Genomic DNA, 14,840 nt, shown 5'->3' with positions numbered 1-14,840 from the left:
GCAACACTAAGCTTCAGCGCATTATTAACATAATAAATATTTCACACCATTTTAGAAAATCAAGGTAAGCAGGGCAGAAACTCACATGCCAGCGCAGGACTTCAGCAGAGAGCACAGCCATGGCCAAGCAGCAGTCAGACAGAGTCAAACTGACACTCAGAGGCTCACACGCAGTGGCTCGCTTCGCCTGCAAGAAACTCCACACCCCCTTTTGTGCTCCTCAGCAAAGCAGCGTGCTGAGCACCACTGAATAAGCATAACATTTGTAAAGGACTGATCACAGGTACTCATCCAAATCCACTTCATGCCAGCGCTCACTGTTATGTTGGAAATGATGCTGCCATGGAATGAATTAAAGGCCTATAATTAATCAGTTGTTTAGAATGTTCTTGTCTCGGTCAGCATAATTACACATTCTTATGGTTTTAACATCTCAGCAGTTTCAGTGCGCTTGTAACCATCATCATGGGCTATAAATGAAGAGCATATGTGGAACTGCCCGATGTGCCCAAATGATATTCAATAGGGTGGCAGTAGCAAACTAAGAACTCCACACAGAACTAAGGGGGGGGGGGCAAAACCATCAGATTACAAACACATTTGGCAGTGAGACAAATCAGTCCTGAGCCTGCATCAAACATGTTTCATTCACGCAGCACCATCAATCTTCATTTGCTTTGACCTAAGTGTACCTTATGGCCCCTGAAAACTCTCCTTTTGCTTTCTTTGTGCTCAAAACCATCAAGTAAGTGCCTGCATGTGGTGGACAGAATCAGGGCTCTCGCACAAGCTGTAACTTTTACTGCCTGATGACAGACGATATTCCCCCAATCAGGCAAAGTCCAAAATGGGAAGAAATAGGACATATATTAACATTTCCTAGACAAAGACTTTCAAATCTCTTGCGATGCCCTGAACGTTGAAATTCCAGCTATAGACAATGTGTGATTAAATGTAAGAAATGAATGTTTTGCTCGCACTTAACAACAGTAAAAAATGCTATACAGTACTGTGCAAAAATCAGAGACCACCATGCAGGAGATATTTCTGAAGAGATTAGATATAAGATAATCCACTTGTGTAAGGAAGGGGAACATCAAAGGAAAATAAGTGGAAAAACAGTTTTCCAAAACTGCAATACTTAAAGCTTCCATCTTTGAGAGAGAGGAGAAAATCAAGCTCAACTTTTGCTTTAGATCTGAAATAATCCACAGGCATTTCTGTCCATCCTTCCATTGTGAGAAGACAACACTATAAGTCTGAAAGGACAGTGGACTGACCACCCCAGAGTCTAGACCTCAACTGTGATTTCTTGGGTTGTGAGAAGCAGAAAATGCAACCAACGTCTAAGACTGAACTTTGGAGGTGTGGAAAAACATCCCTGCAGATTTCTTTAAAAAACTGAAAACAAGTCTTCCAAAATAAATTGGAAGATGTAATAAAGGCAAAATGCGGACACATAAAAAAATAACTAATAATTGTAATCCATCCATCATCTAAACCGCTCATCCTTCTGGGTCGCAGTGGGGTGCTGGAGCCTATCCCAGCTGTCATTGGGCAGAAGGCAGGATACACCCTGGACAGGTCCATCGCAGGGCAGACAGACAGACATACACATTCACACACTCACTCACACCTAGGGGCAATTTAGCATGTCCAGTTGGCCTGACTGCATGTTTTTGGACTGTGGGAGGAAACCGGAGTACCCGGAGGAAACCCACGCAGACACGGGGAGAACATACAAACTCCACGCAGAAATGACCCTGGTTACCCGGCCGGGAATCGAACCCAGGCCCTTCTTGCTGTGCGGTGACAGCGCTACCTGTAAGTAATACAAAGATGCTTTACGCAATGTAAAGCATGTTTGCATTACTTATCTTATTATTACTTTTCTCAATATATATGTGGCAGTCAATTGCACATGAACATAAAAAGGGTTACAACACCAAAAGCAGAAAACTGAACAACAACTGTGATGTAACGCGCTTTATTCATGTGCAACCGACTGACACATTTAACTCACGTAAATTCAAAGAGCTATTTAGTTCAGTGTGACTGAATACATGTGCAATATGTTGTAAAGGGTATTTGTAATATAACATTGCCAAATGCCAGCTTGACTTTGGGGTGGTGTCAGTAAATGTTTTACAAGAAACACTTGTTCAGCTCACAGTCCGGTAGGAATATATCTCACTGACGCTCAAACAAAAAGGCTCCACCTGAACGAGTCTGATCAGTTGATCCACTAAAATAACAAGGCGGTGGGGGTCTTGTCAAACCAGCTTAGCTTTTGTGCCTTCCAGGTCCACCTAATCTGTGATTAATGGAGAGTGGTCCATAAAGCCGGCATTGTGTAATATAGATAATGCCCTGACTAAACGTGAAAACACGTCCACCTTTGCTGACACTGGGATCCCGTTACAGCTCCACTCACACAGACAAAGAGCCTCTATGTTCTCCACACAACCTTAAAGGATAGGCAGCTGGGTCTAAAGAGAAATTCAGTGATTGGGGGTACTATACTGCATCCTTCTACACATTTCCCCCCACATGTTTCTCTCAGAGTCTGTGTTTTGCCTTGACAATTCTGTTCAATCCTTTAGGGCAGCTGAAAAATTCAGAAGGGATGGGAAATCTAGTGCATATCAATGACTATTGAGTATAGGTCATCTTAACTAATCTGAAATGACTGAAGATACATTAAAAAAACAATGGATAAAACTGTTAAACAAGACCTCAAATTCTAAATAGTCTTGAACAAAATAGCTCAGTCTCAACATTGTAGTTAGTTATACAGACATCTCCATAATTATTGACACTCTTCGTAAAGACTAGTAAAGAAATGTCTTTTTTGGTTAATTAGCTCAATCTTACACTGAAAACATGAGAGAAATCTAACCTTTAATTTAGTCCAAAAAAAAAATCATATATCACAATTATTGGCACTCCTTAATTCTTATGAACAAAATCTAATTGGACCATGTTCCCATTTATAACCCACCTGAGTGTTGAAGAACTCAAGTGGACATCGATGAGGCCAATTTCCTGGAAAAAGCACATTTCCACTTTGATGGCAATATTTAAGACTTTTAAAACAACCGGAGCTGTAGTGAACCTCCCTGGAAGAGGACGGAGGTGTATTTTATCTACACGCACATTGAGGAGGATGGTTAAAGATGCAAAAATTTCTCCATGGATCATAGTTGGAGATTTGGGGTCACTATGTCTTCAAAACTACATTTAGATGCCACCTCTATACCAACAAATAATTTGAAAGGTGTATCAGACAAATGACTTTTCTTTCATCTAACCACAAACACAATTGTCTGGAGTTTGATAGAAGCTACTGGAACTTTATTTTGACTGGAAATACATTTTCTGAATGAGAGCTTTAGTTTTCTTAAGCACTATTTAGATGGGATTAGTTTTACATGGGTAACGTAACTTTTACCTTCAATTCTTTGTGATTTTAGTCCTGTCCGAATGTGCCATATCAGTCTTTAATGGACTGCACACCTATAAAGGTATATACTTTTCATGTCCATCTTACGAAAGGTGCCAGTGAATGTGTAACTGACTGCAAATACAGTACTACAGTGAAACATCATAGTCTATATTATATGCCTTTAAAATACTGTACCTAATAAGTTACCATACACAGTACTTTAAAAAGCACATTACTCACTCCAGTATTTGTAAGTAAGCAAGTAAGGTAAGGTGCTAATCATAGCATCTAACGCATTTATACTGATGTTCAAATCTTTAGAACTGGCAGCTATCCTAGTGACTGGTGTTCCCCTGCTAGCAAAGCCCAACTAGATTTATTAGAAGATTTATTCACGCCCCACTAAAACATGTCAAAATCCAAAAGAAAACAACACATGGGCCTTGTATGTTCCTTGACATAATTCTGGAAGGAGAGAGTTAAGGCATGAGATCCGTAAAAAAGAGTGCGTCACACCTTCATGGCACACAGCATGAGTGACAGGGGTTAATCTAACGTAGCCTTTAACACATTGTACATACCTGAGGCATGATCTACTACTTTGCTTGTGGAACACATCTTGTACCTGTCTATTTTCCAAGGTCTGTACCCAGAAATTGGCTGGTGGAGCCACACAGAGCAAATCTTACATTCCAATTTAGTGTTTTACATCAGAGAGATCGTTATCAGTTCATATGTTCTTAGGGATGTTTTTGCCATCTCAGAGCAGACTCACAAATCAGGGTTCAGGACCCTAACGGCGCTGAAAGACAGGAATGCTCCCTCTCTCCCCCCATGGGCCTCACCTGCAACTCTTTATTCTTCTTCTGCAGCCCTGCACTCAATGCTTCCTCAGCCTCCAGCCGGCTGCTGGTGGCACTAATCTCCACATCTTTCCTGACAGGACACAAAGATAAAGACAGAGAGAGAGAGAGAGAGAGAGAGATAGAGAGAGATGACAGGGCTAATTTAGCAGATGTGCTGAATATGATTTGCACACCATGTCTAAGAAAGGGACCCCCATGCTTATTAAAATGTCAGTCAAATGTTGCCCGTCAATGCAAGTAGATTTATTCAAGCACAAAAATTTTCTCAAGCATCTGTTATGCTGGAGATGTACAGTTCTCTGAACTATCACCTTCTGCAATATCTGTTAAAAATATTACTTGTATATACATTTATATCATCCATAAAAAGAGAACTCCATATCAGAGTATCATGTTTTACTGTAGCCAGGGCATGCTTAGGGGAGTTTTATTTGTTCGGGCTATCTTCTGGTTACTGAACAAGTCTGTGGGTCTGCTATGGTAAGTGCACATTAACAAGACTGAACAGCTCTGAGAGCCTGGAGGCCTTTAACACATCAAAGCTAAGATAACACCGTTCCAAGTAGATATCATGTTATAGCCTCCACAAGGCATCCAAACATCTGTTTTTCCATAGAACTGGGACACCTACATCCACCATCTGTTTACACACAAAAATCTTCTCTAAACTTTAGGAAACTTCACTGATCTTTAAGGCCATTATAAGAAAGCACTTTAGACGTTATAGATCTATAAAGGCTCTAATTATTAACAAACTATCTGGTAAAATTCAGCTGATTATCAGCAGTGTTAGGGTTGAGGTTAGAACCAGGCTAGATTTAAGTTTTGGGATGATGTTAAAGCGTCACTCTGGCCACTATTTTAAATGTAACCATGACCACATCCATTGCAAACATGCTTACTGAACTCCCAAAGTGGTATTACAGTACTTTCTAGCATGAGATTTTCTGGTTGAAGGACTAGGAAACATCCCCTCTGATGATGTATCTTGAAGGTGGGCAGAACTTGTGAAAAACTAATAGGGCTGGATAAATAATATGTGGAGGCAGTTTTTTTTTTTAAATAACTCCCGTTGCTGCTAGTAAGATGAATATCACATCTGTGTTCATTAGCATCTGTGTCAGGTATTGTGGTGTAAGAACACTGGCTGGCAAACGCATAAAAAGGATACAAAATTATGATGTGTGTCAAACTGATGAGGGTGAGGGACACAATGCTCCACTTCAGAATACTGAATACAATGATAAGTAACATATTAATCCTCTGGGGTCTAAGGGTATTTCCTTAATTTTTGCATATCTTCTTAAATGCACTTAAAGGCACTTGCATCACACAAATTTTTGTATGTCTCATATCAAAATGCTACGTTATCTTCGTCGCTCTTTTCCAAAACTGTTGCAGCAATTTCAGTGGCTGTAAACTCTTTGCACGCCACTTCACATGTCTCTGATGTTGACTGAATGAAGAATGAAATGTTTACAACATGATGCGTAAGTCATTAGCGATGTCCTGAGTGTCCATTGGTCAGTTTCACTAATATGCAGACGGACACACAAATCCACTATTTACACACAGTGAGAGGCACATGACGTGTTTCTCAACCCCTTTTCACAGCCTCATAACTCCAGATGTGAGCCACATATGATCTTGTGATAAGATGGAACCATAAGGGCGACTTTACAGAATCAGGAAATGTTTGAACCATATTTCTGTGCTCTATTATCGCAAAGATATAGGAACATTTACATAAATATTGAATTTGATGCAGGGGCGCATTCGGGGATACCAGGGGGTTAAACGCTAGTTTTAGGCCACTATGCCCCTTTCAGGGAAGGGCAGTGTGTAGGGCCACTCGATATGGACAACAAAATAAGCTTTTGTGGGATAATAAGCTTTTGTAGTTGATGTTACTAGATATTTGATTGATTAAAATTAATGGCAAAGTGCCAATATATAAAGTATCTATTGTGGACCAGCCAAATGAAGTGCTACACAAAATTCCTTCCGAAGCTTTTTCTCTGTAATGTACACATTCTGATGTCATGTTGTTAAAGTCTAGGTGAAAAACAGGCTGTTCAGTGACTCACTTCTTGATGAGCTCCTCCAGGCTGGCCCTCATCTTGCCCAGCTCGGTTAGGTTCTCCATGGTGTTCTTGCTGTCTCCCTCCAGCCTCCTCCTGTTCCTCTCCAGCTCACTGCGCTGCTTCCTCTCCTGTTCCAGCTGGTACTCCAACTGAGGCACATCACAAGGCCACACATCAACACAGAGAGCTCAGAGCAGTTTTATGCAACTCCTGCATACATTTAGGTCCCTCTGCACTCACAATTCAATAACGCAACATACAGACTCTGAGACTGGGAAGAATGACACAATTGTTTGCGATCATTAGCAGCAAGACATGATATTTCAGATGTTGCTGTGAGAAGCCAGTGACTCATTCGCTCATTAAAGCATCCCAACAACTGGACGACGCAGGCGGACAGAAGGGCCACACATGTTCAGTTTAAAAAGTACAGTGGCTGAACTAAGGATGGGCGATACGGCAAGAATGCAACATCACAATACTTGATCTTTCACCATGTATTTTTACAATGCATGACTGTATAATGACACTGAGCTTTTCTGAGGTTTGTGAAAAAATGGGAAGAGACAAAATCCAATAGGCTATGAAAAAAGGTGGCTATGACTACAGAACAGGAGGAAAAATCTAAAAATTGATGAATTAATTTAATAAAATTAGATGATGGCATAATGAACTGACATACAAAAAGCATGTTGTTGTTGTTTATAGTCTCTCTGTAAATGGTCTAAATTTTATGATACATATAGTTGTTCAGTGCTATACAACAAGCGTGCACAAATGTCTTTCTTGGGGGGGCAAAGTGTAGTGTTTGTGCCAAAAATGCAATAAAACTAGCTAGCAACTCACTAACTTTACAGTTGTCAGTGTATGCGGACCATAACCAGATTCTTTAAAAAGGTACACTGCATTGCTTTTGCATTTGGTACAATCAGCTATTGGTGGTTTCTAAGACTGTTTTCACACCTAATTTGTTCACATTAGAGTTTGTGCTTTTGTGACATTGTATCTTCTTCATTTGGTTCAGTTGGTTTCATGCTGCAGTGGCTGAAGTGCCCCAGCTAATACACGTGGGTGTTCTTTGTGTACCGTGATAGGTCAGAAATTCGGTAGAGATACAAGCACTCCGTTACTTTCATGTATGCCTTCATTAAACAACTTATTTTTTATCATTAAACAATTTAAACTAACTTTTACTAGCCTATCATGGTAGAGGTGGGTGATATGGCAAAAAGAGAACATTGCAATACTTCAAGAAATTATCACAACACACAATATGTCACGATATTTGTTTTTCAGAGATCTGATCAGTTGGGATAGAGAAAAAAGAACCAGTAGTGCTACTTTTTCAAAACACAATCAAAAACTGTGACAAAAATTATTTTTATTTCATATTTTGCATATTGGGTTGCACTAAATCCTATTAAACAATACTTATCTTTTATTCTCTTTTTAATGAAATATCAAGTTGGTCAATGATCTACAAGTACTGACGATATGCATGACATGTTCAGAAAAGCATACTGCATTGCATTGTGACATCATGTATCACAATAACAATATACTGTCAGATTGCCCAGCCCTATATCGTAGTATTAAATTAAGATCTATTCCTCAAATATATTTTTGACAACCTTGCTGTCCAAAGAAAGTATCTCTAAAATAGTAACTTTACAGAAGAAGGTAAAAACATTCTTAACTGTCAATGTAAATTGATGTAAAGAGGTTTCATTTCAAGTGATTTTGGAATATTTCTACACTCTTAAAAGAGACAGATCTTTTTTTCGAGGGTTCTTTAGTAAAGAAATGGTTCTTTATAGAACCATGAAGACTCAGAGAACCCTTTGGATGATTAAAGGGTTCTTTGCATCATGAAAGGGTTCTTCAGAGTTATGGAAAATGTGCATGAATGTGCTATATATGGTTCTATATAGATACTTTTTAAAAATGATTCTATGTAGCACCCAAAGGGTTCTTCTATTGTTACAAGCTTGACATCTTAAAAATAGAAGAACTGTTTTGGGTGCTACATAGAACCATTTTCAAAAAGGTTCTATATAGAACCATCTACAGCACATTCTCTATCAGCCTGAAGAACCCTTTCATGATGCAAAGAACCCTTTAATCATACAAAGGGTTCTTTGAGTGTTCATGGTTCTAGAGAGAAACATTTCCTTTACTAAAAAACCCTTGAAGCGCCATTTTTTTTAAGAGTGTACTGGTTCATGTAAAGGACAGCTGCCATGTTCAAACGATGTGGAAAAATAAAAATCGACAACAATGGAGATTCATGTTTTGGGTTTTTTGGACAGCTATGATATAATGTATTAGCACTGTCCTCATGAAGGTTACTCTGAGTGTTAACACCACAATCAGGAACAAAATTAACCCTTACTTGTTCTCCTCTTCTATATAATCGATTAATTACGCGTCACTTCACTCAATCAGTTTAGCAACGTCTGGCCTGACCTATCAAAAATATATTCTGCAGTCCATGTGATAAAATAAAGTACTTTGCTATTTGTTCAAGCGGCGTTATTAGCAACAGCTCGTGCTGCAAGAACAACAAGGGTCTATCAAGAGTCAAATGCTAAACAGGCAGATTATGCAGACAGTACAGCGCTGACCAGCACTGAGTACAGTGTGCTCTGATATAAAATTCTCTTGTTTGGTATGGACCATCATAAAAATGTGAAAAACGTAAAAATTATGTTGTCTCTTATTGGTTGGAGGAGTGGAAGACTGAGGAGGACAGGGGGAAGTAACCATCTGGTCCTCCTGGGCCAACTTTGGCATGTAGGCCCCATTTTCTGCAGCCCACTGACAATACCCATGATATACTCAGAAAAACATACTGTGACATAACTTATCATGATAACGGTAACATATCATATTGGCTAAGGTCTCATAAAAGTGCAGTATTCACCTCCTCCACGTGCACCTGCAGCTTGGCTTTCTCTTTGGTCAGGAGGTTCACCTTCTCCTCCTCACACTGTAAGTCCTCAATGGCTTGCTGGAATGATAAAACACAGCTTGTGAGTCTGGAGAACAGATACAGCCCTAAATCCTCAGCTGTGACTCTAGACTCCTTTGATCCACAGCTGGGATGTGTTCATTTATTTTGACCACAGAGTTTGTCAGAAAAAGTCTGCGGCATAATGGCTTAATCAGATACAATCCTTCAATGCAAATTCCGAGTCTTATTCGAAACATCTGACCCAACCAAAACCCAGAGAAATAACCTCACACCAGCTAAATTGCTCTCTGGATAGGGCCTTTTTAAATGAGGAATAGAAACTTTGATATCTATCAGATATGACTCAATTATCCATCTCATTGCCCTTGCTGTAAGGGGCCTATCGCTTTACAGGCATGCTCGATGAGCAGAAAAAAGGGCAATACCACAGATCTTAAAACTCAGGCAGAGATTACCTGGCAAATGGAGCCGCTACTGTTCGACATCTGGCATGCATTACTGTACGATACACTTGCAGTTCTTTATAGGACACCAAAAAGAATCACAGAGGATTTTATTGAGAGTGTATTGTGACCAATGGTTTGGGTTTCAAGAGCCTGACAGAAAAATAGACCAGATTATTCTAATTATTCATCCCTGTCCAGTACCACTTCTCTTCATTCTTTGCTTAATCCATTATCATTTAAGAGTCCATGTTATGGAAAATCTCACTTTTTTAAATAAAAGAGTGTGATGTAGTATATAAACTGTTCATTTGCCAGTACAAACAGTCCAAACTAAGCTGCAAAAATAGCCCAGAAGTTTAGCCCCACCCATTCACACTGAAAGTGAAAGGAGTGTTTCAATCTGGACTGACTTTTGAACAAGGCACAAACAGAGTAGCCAGTCGGGACAGAGGTCATTTACACATATCAGCCTTAAAGGCACAGTAAAAAACCAGCATGTTTAATTCCAAGAGGCAAAAAGAGGTTGGAAAATGGTTCCATAAAAAAAAGACTGTTTTTAGTACATAAACCCACACGAACATTATAAGTGGACTACAGGAAAACAAATAAAATACAAGAAAAGCGTAGGATAAAGAGTACTCAGCAACCCTCCTCCTGGAGTTCTAGCTCCACAATAAACCATAAACCACCTCAGAGGATGAGGCCATCTGAAAAAACACTTATTAGTGGGAGCAGGTGGGGCCGATTAGGGTTGGAATTAAACTTTGCATGAAGTTACATCTCCAGGATGTGGGCTGATGACCACTGGTATAAAATATGAAATTTAGCTCTCTCAGCGCTCAACCTCTTGAGGCTTCAGGTCACCAAAATGTTGCAGTTGATTACAAAATGCATTCTGAGGCCATTTCTGGGTTCTTCTGCGTTACAGACACAATGAAGTCAGCAGGCTAGGCCCTATACAGTTCTTCTCTAGAAGACAGAACGAAGCTGCTCTTCCAACTCGTCTTCCAGATGGGCCTGGTCTGCGCAACACAACAGCCTGTAAACCGCTAGGATATTTACCATCCCACTGGAGTGACCTTGACACTGAAGTATCATTCTAGAGCTCAGAGCTGCATGTCTCTCTGCCTCAAGTCAGAGAGCAGAGCGCACACTACTGCTCTGTGCCTGACAATAAAACTGCACTCTGCTCTAAATCTGCTATCTGCAGTTATCTTACTCAGGCTAAAAGAATGAAACTTTCAACTGTATGACAATCATGCTATATCATGAAGTTATGAACTGATCTCTTGCAAGTAAAAATGTGTGGTAAGCTACGAAGCAACTGGAGATGGAGATTAAAAAAGATTAACTCCTTAAAACGCAGGCATCAGTTATTCAGTTATTAATTATTCAAGTTTTGTAGTTATGAGAGTGAAACACTGAAGTGTAAATGTAAATGCCATTTGTCATGTAAGCAAGTAATTAATTAGGTAGTTACATAGTGCACAAAAATGACTAATAACACTAGATTACTGAGGGTTAACAAAGTAAGTATATATAATATCATTAACATCATGCTATATTACTACATATCTACGTACAATTTAAGTATGTTGAATAATTAAACAATCCAAGTACGCCATATTGCCATATCACACCTACATAACCTTGTTGAGCATCCCATTCCAAAGCCATGGGCATTAATATGGTGTTCGCCCTCTCTTTGCACCTATAACTGGATCTCTCACTCCTCTTCGAAGTCTTTCCAAAAGATAGAGTGTGTCTCCAATATGGGAATTTGTGCCCTTTTCAGTCAAAAGAGTAGTTGTGAGGTCAGGCGCTGATGTTGGACAAGAAGGCCTGGTTCACAATCAACATTTCAATTCATACCAAAGGTGTTCACAGGGGTTGAGGTCAAGGCTCTTTGCAGACCACTGGAGTTCCTCCACATCAAACCCATCTTTATGGACCTCATTTTGTGCACAAGGTTGTGCTGGAACAGGAAAGGGCCTGCCTTAAACTGTTGCCACAAATTTGGAAGCATATAATTATCTAAAATGTTTTTTGTTTCATGAAGCATTAACATTACCCTCAATTTAACTATTGGCACTATGCATTCAGGTGGCTAGCGTTCTCCTGGCATCCACCAAACCCAGATTCATCCATCAGACTGCCAGATAGTGAAGCTTGATTCATCACTCTAGAGAACACATTTCCACTGCTCCAGAGTCCAGAACAGCGTGCTTTACGCCACCCTAGCTGACACTTGGCATTGCGCATAGTGATTTTTGTGTGCAGCTGCTCGGCCATGGAAACTCATTGCATGAAGCTCACGATGCACAGTTATAGTGCTAATTTGGCTCCTAGAAGCAGAGCGCTGAAGTGAGTGAGGCAACAGAGGATAGGCGATTTTTACACACTTCACATCTCACAGCTCCAGTGAGTTTGCACAGTCTACCACATTTTGACTGAGCTGTTGTTGATCCTAGATGTTTCCATTTTACAATAACAGCACTTACAGTTGACTGGGGCAGATCTAGCTGGGCAGAAGTTTCATGAACTGACTTGTGGCAAAGGTGACATCCTATGACACTGCCACTCTTTAGCTCTGAGGTTTTTAGTACGGCCCATTATACTGCCAAAGTTTGTCTATGGAGATTGCATGGCTTTGTGCTTGATTTTATACACCTGTTAGCAATGGCTGTGGTTGAAACACCTGAACACTATCATGAGGAGAGGTGCCCACATACTTTTGGCTGCACAGTGTATGTTGAATAAAGTTGTGACTATAGCTGTTCATCTGTTTCATTACACTCTAATACACATGAAGTGAATCTACTCTCACCTGGCTGAGCTCCACCAAGTGATCCTTCTCTTTCTGGAACTTCTGCACCAGCACGTCCCTCTGGGAGAGCTCCTCTGAGAGCTTTCTCACAGTACAGTCTGAGGACTAGAGAGAATGTGCAGGAATAATAGTAATACAGATCAAACAACCACATTACGTTAACTTATTTTCTCTTAGAAAATCAACAAAACACATAATTTGATCAGGGATGCCCAAACTTTTGCATACAACTCTATACAGTACTGTGCAAAAGTCAGAGACCACCCTGCATTTATTTAATTTCCAGACAAAACAACCAAGTACTTTATTGGTATTTAGTGTGTTCACATATTGCCTTTATTACAAATTTAATTCTTTTCAGAAGACTTGCTTTCAGTTTTTCAAGTAAATCTGCAGGGAAAGTTTACAGTTATACATTAGTTGCTTTTTCTGCTTATCATAATCCAAGTAATCCCAAACACATTTCAGTAGTGATGAGTTTTAGACAATGGGGTGGTTAGTCCGTTGTTGTCTAAGAACACCAGCAATTTCTTTGTGCGTGTTCTTGACAGCTACACATCCTTTCAGACCCATAGTGTTGAATTGTCTTGTCACAGTGGAAGGATGGACAGAAACACCTGAGGATTTTTACAGATCTGAAGACAGTGTGGAGCTTGATTTTCTCCTCTCTCTAAAGCTTTAAATACTGTTTATCTAATTATGCCAGTTTTGGTGGTCTACCAGGATCTTGTATGGTTAGGAGGCCCATTTTCTGTACATTTTAAAATATTTTTCAACTTTATGTTTTTCACTTATTTTTCTATGACTTTCCCTTTTTATGCACATGGATTAGTTTATATCAAATCACCTCAGAAATATCTTATGAAAAAGAAATAACCTATAGTTGATGGTCATTTTGACTGGAAACTAAATAAACAAAGTGTGGTCTCTGACTTTTGCACCGTACTTTTTATAATACATATGGGATATATGTATGACCCAATATCCTAACAAGGTATAAAAACAAATGTGTGTGTGTGTGTGTGTGTGGACCTGTCGAGTCTCTGAAAAACAGATGTAAACCAGAAGTGCTTGTGGATGGGCGGAGAGGCTTCACAAGTACTTTCATCCTGAAATCACTACTGTCATTTCACTCCCCTCTGACCTCAAAGCATTTTCCAACTTTTATAGGCAGAACTCATCTCACTGCAGTGTGTAACCAGACAAATATTTGGTTACCATCTGTATTTAAGTAAACTGATTAGAGAAGAGGCTAAAAAAGAGAAAGTAATCATAAAGAAAGTGAGTATGGTATAATTGGCAGGCAGCGCAGCCAAGTTAAAAAAAAGGGTGTTTTGCAGGTGCAGTTAAGGTAACAATTTAGTTGTACTGAAGTAAAACAGTCCAAACGTACAAAAGACTTCCAAGTAAAGTGAATTCAGAGTAGAACTCACACATGTTAAGATACTGTGTTTGAGAAATAAAGCCCAGAATCTCACATAAAGAGTAAGAAATCATAGCTTTAACTTGCTCTAATAACCTAAAATCCATATTTTTGTTCTTCATGGTGTCAAATTGATGTCGCTCATGTCCTTGCTATGGCAACAGGACTACAAACAGAGCCTGCTTAAAGTGTGAAAGACCAAATTGACTGTACAGGTCTGGTCTTGTGTTCAGCTCACTGTCAAGTACTGTAAGTTTTGGCAGACATAATACGTCTAAAGATTCTGGATGTTTATGTATCTGATATTAGTCTATCCCAGGCAGTCATTGACTTATTAGACACTCTAAATACTGAAAGTAGCCAGTGCTTAAAAGGTTGACAGTACGGCTTTAAGAAATTTATAGGAAGGTTTACAGAATCAGGGTAGCGCAGACTGAGTAATCCGATCACTCACTGCGCTACAATGAAATAAATAAAAGGATGACAACAGTAAGAGTGCAGATCTGAGGATGAAACAGCATTAAAAATTAACTAAGCCTTAGCTGAAAATGTGGATTAAAAAGCACTGCAAAAAAACTCTTAAATCATCTGTCATTAGTACCAAAAATGTCTTTATATTAGATGCTTTCTGCTCCCATATTTCCATTTAAACATGAAATATCAATCTCCAGATTTTTTCTGTTATTAATTTCAAGTCTTATTATTCAGTCACTACCATGAATTATTTATTAACTTTGTTTACCAGTTTTCTCATTTTTGACATGAACTGTGCTGA

The 14,840-nt window shown here is 39.4% G+C and overlaps 1 protein-coding gene across 5 annotated transcripts in view; it reads right to left on the bottom strand.

Moving 5' to 3' along the window:
* LOC118809528 (myosin-16) overlaps window positions 1-14,840 on the bottom strand; it is a 58,813-nt gene that overhangs the window by 29,257 nt on the left and 14,716 nt on the right. For all 5 annotated transcript variants that reach the window (XM_036572937.1, XM_036572938.1, XM_036572936.1 and 2 more), the window contains exons 3-6: window positions 12,643-12,747; window positions 9,319-9,405; window positions 6,399-6,544; window positions 4,291-4,381 (exon numbers count right to left, since the gene is read on the bottom strand). In XM_036572937.1, the coding sequence (XP_036428830.1) occupies window positions 4,291-4,381; window positions 6,399-6,544; window positions 9,319-9,405; window positions 12,643-12,747 (429 nt within the window). The remainder of the gene's footprint in view (window positions 1-4,290; window positions 4,382-6,398; window positions 6,545-9,318; window positions 9,406-12,642; window positions 12,748-14,840) is intronic.

This window comes from Colossoma macropomum, unplaced genomic scaffold (genome assembly GCF_904425465.1).
Source record: "Colossoma macropomum unplaced genomic scaffold, Colossoma_macropomum, whole genome shotgun sequence".
Taxonomy (NCBI): Eukaryota; Metazoa; Chordata; class Actinopteri; order Characiformes; family Serrasalmidae; genus Colossoma; species Colossoma macropomum.
This window is presented reverse-complemented; position numbering and strand designations above follow the sequence as displayed.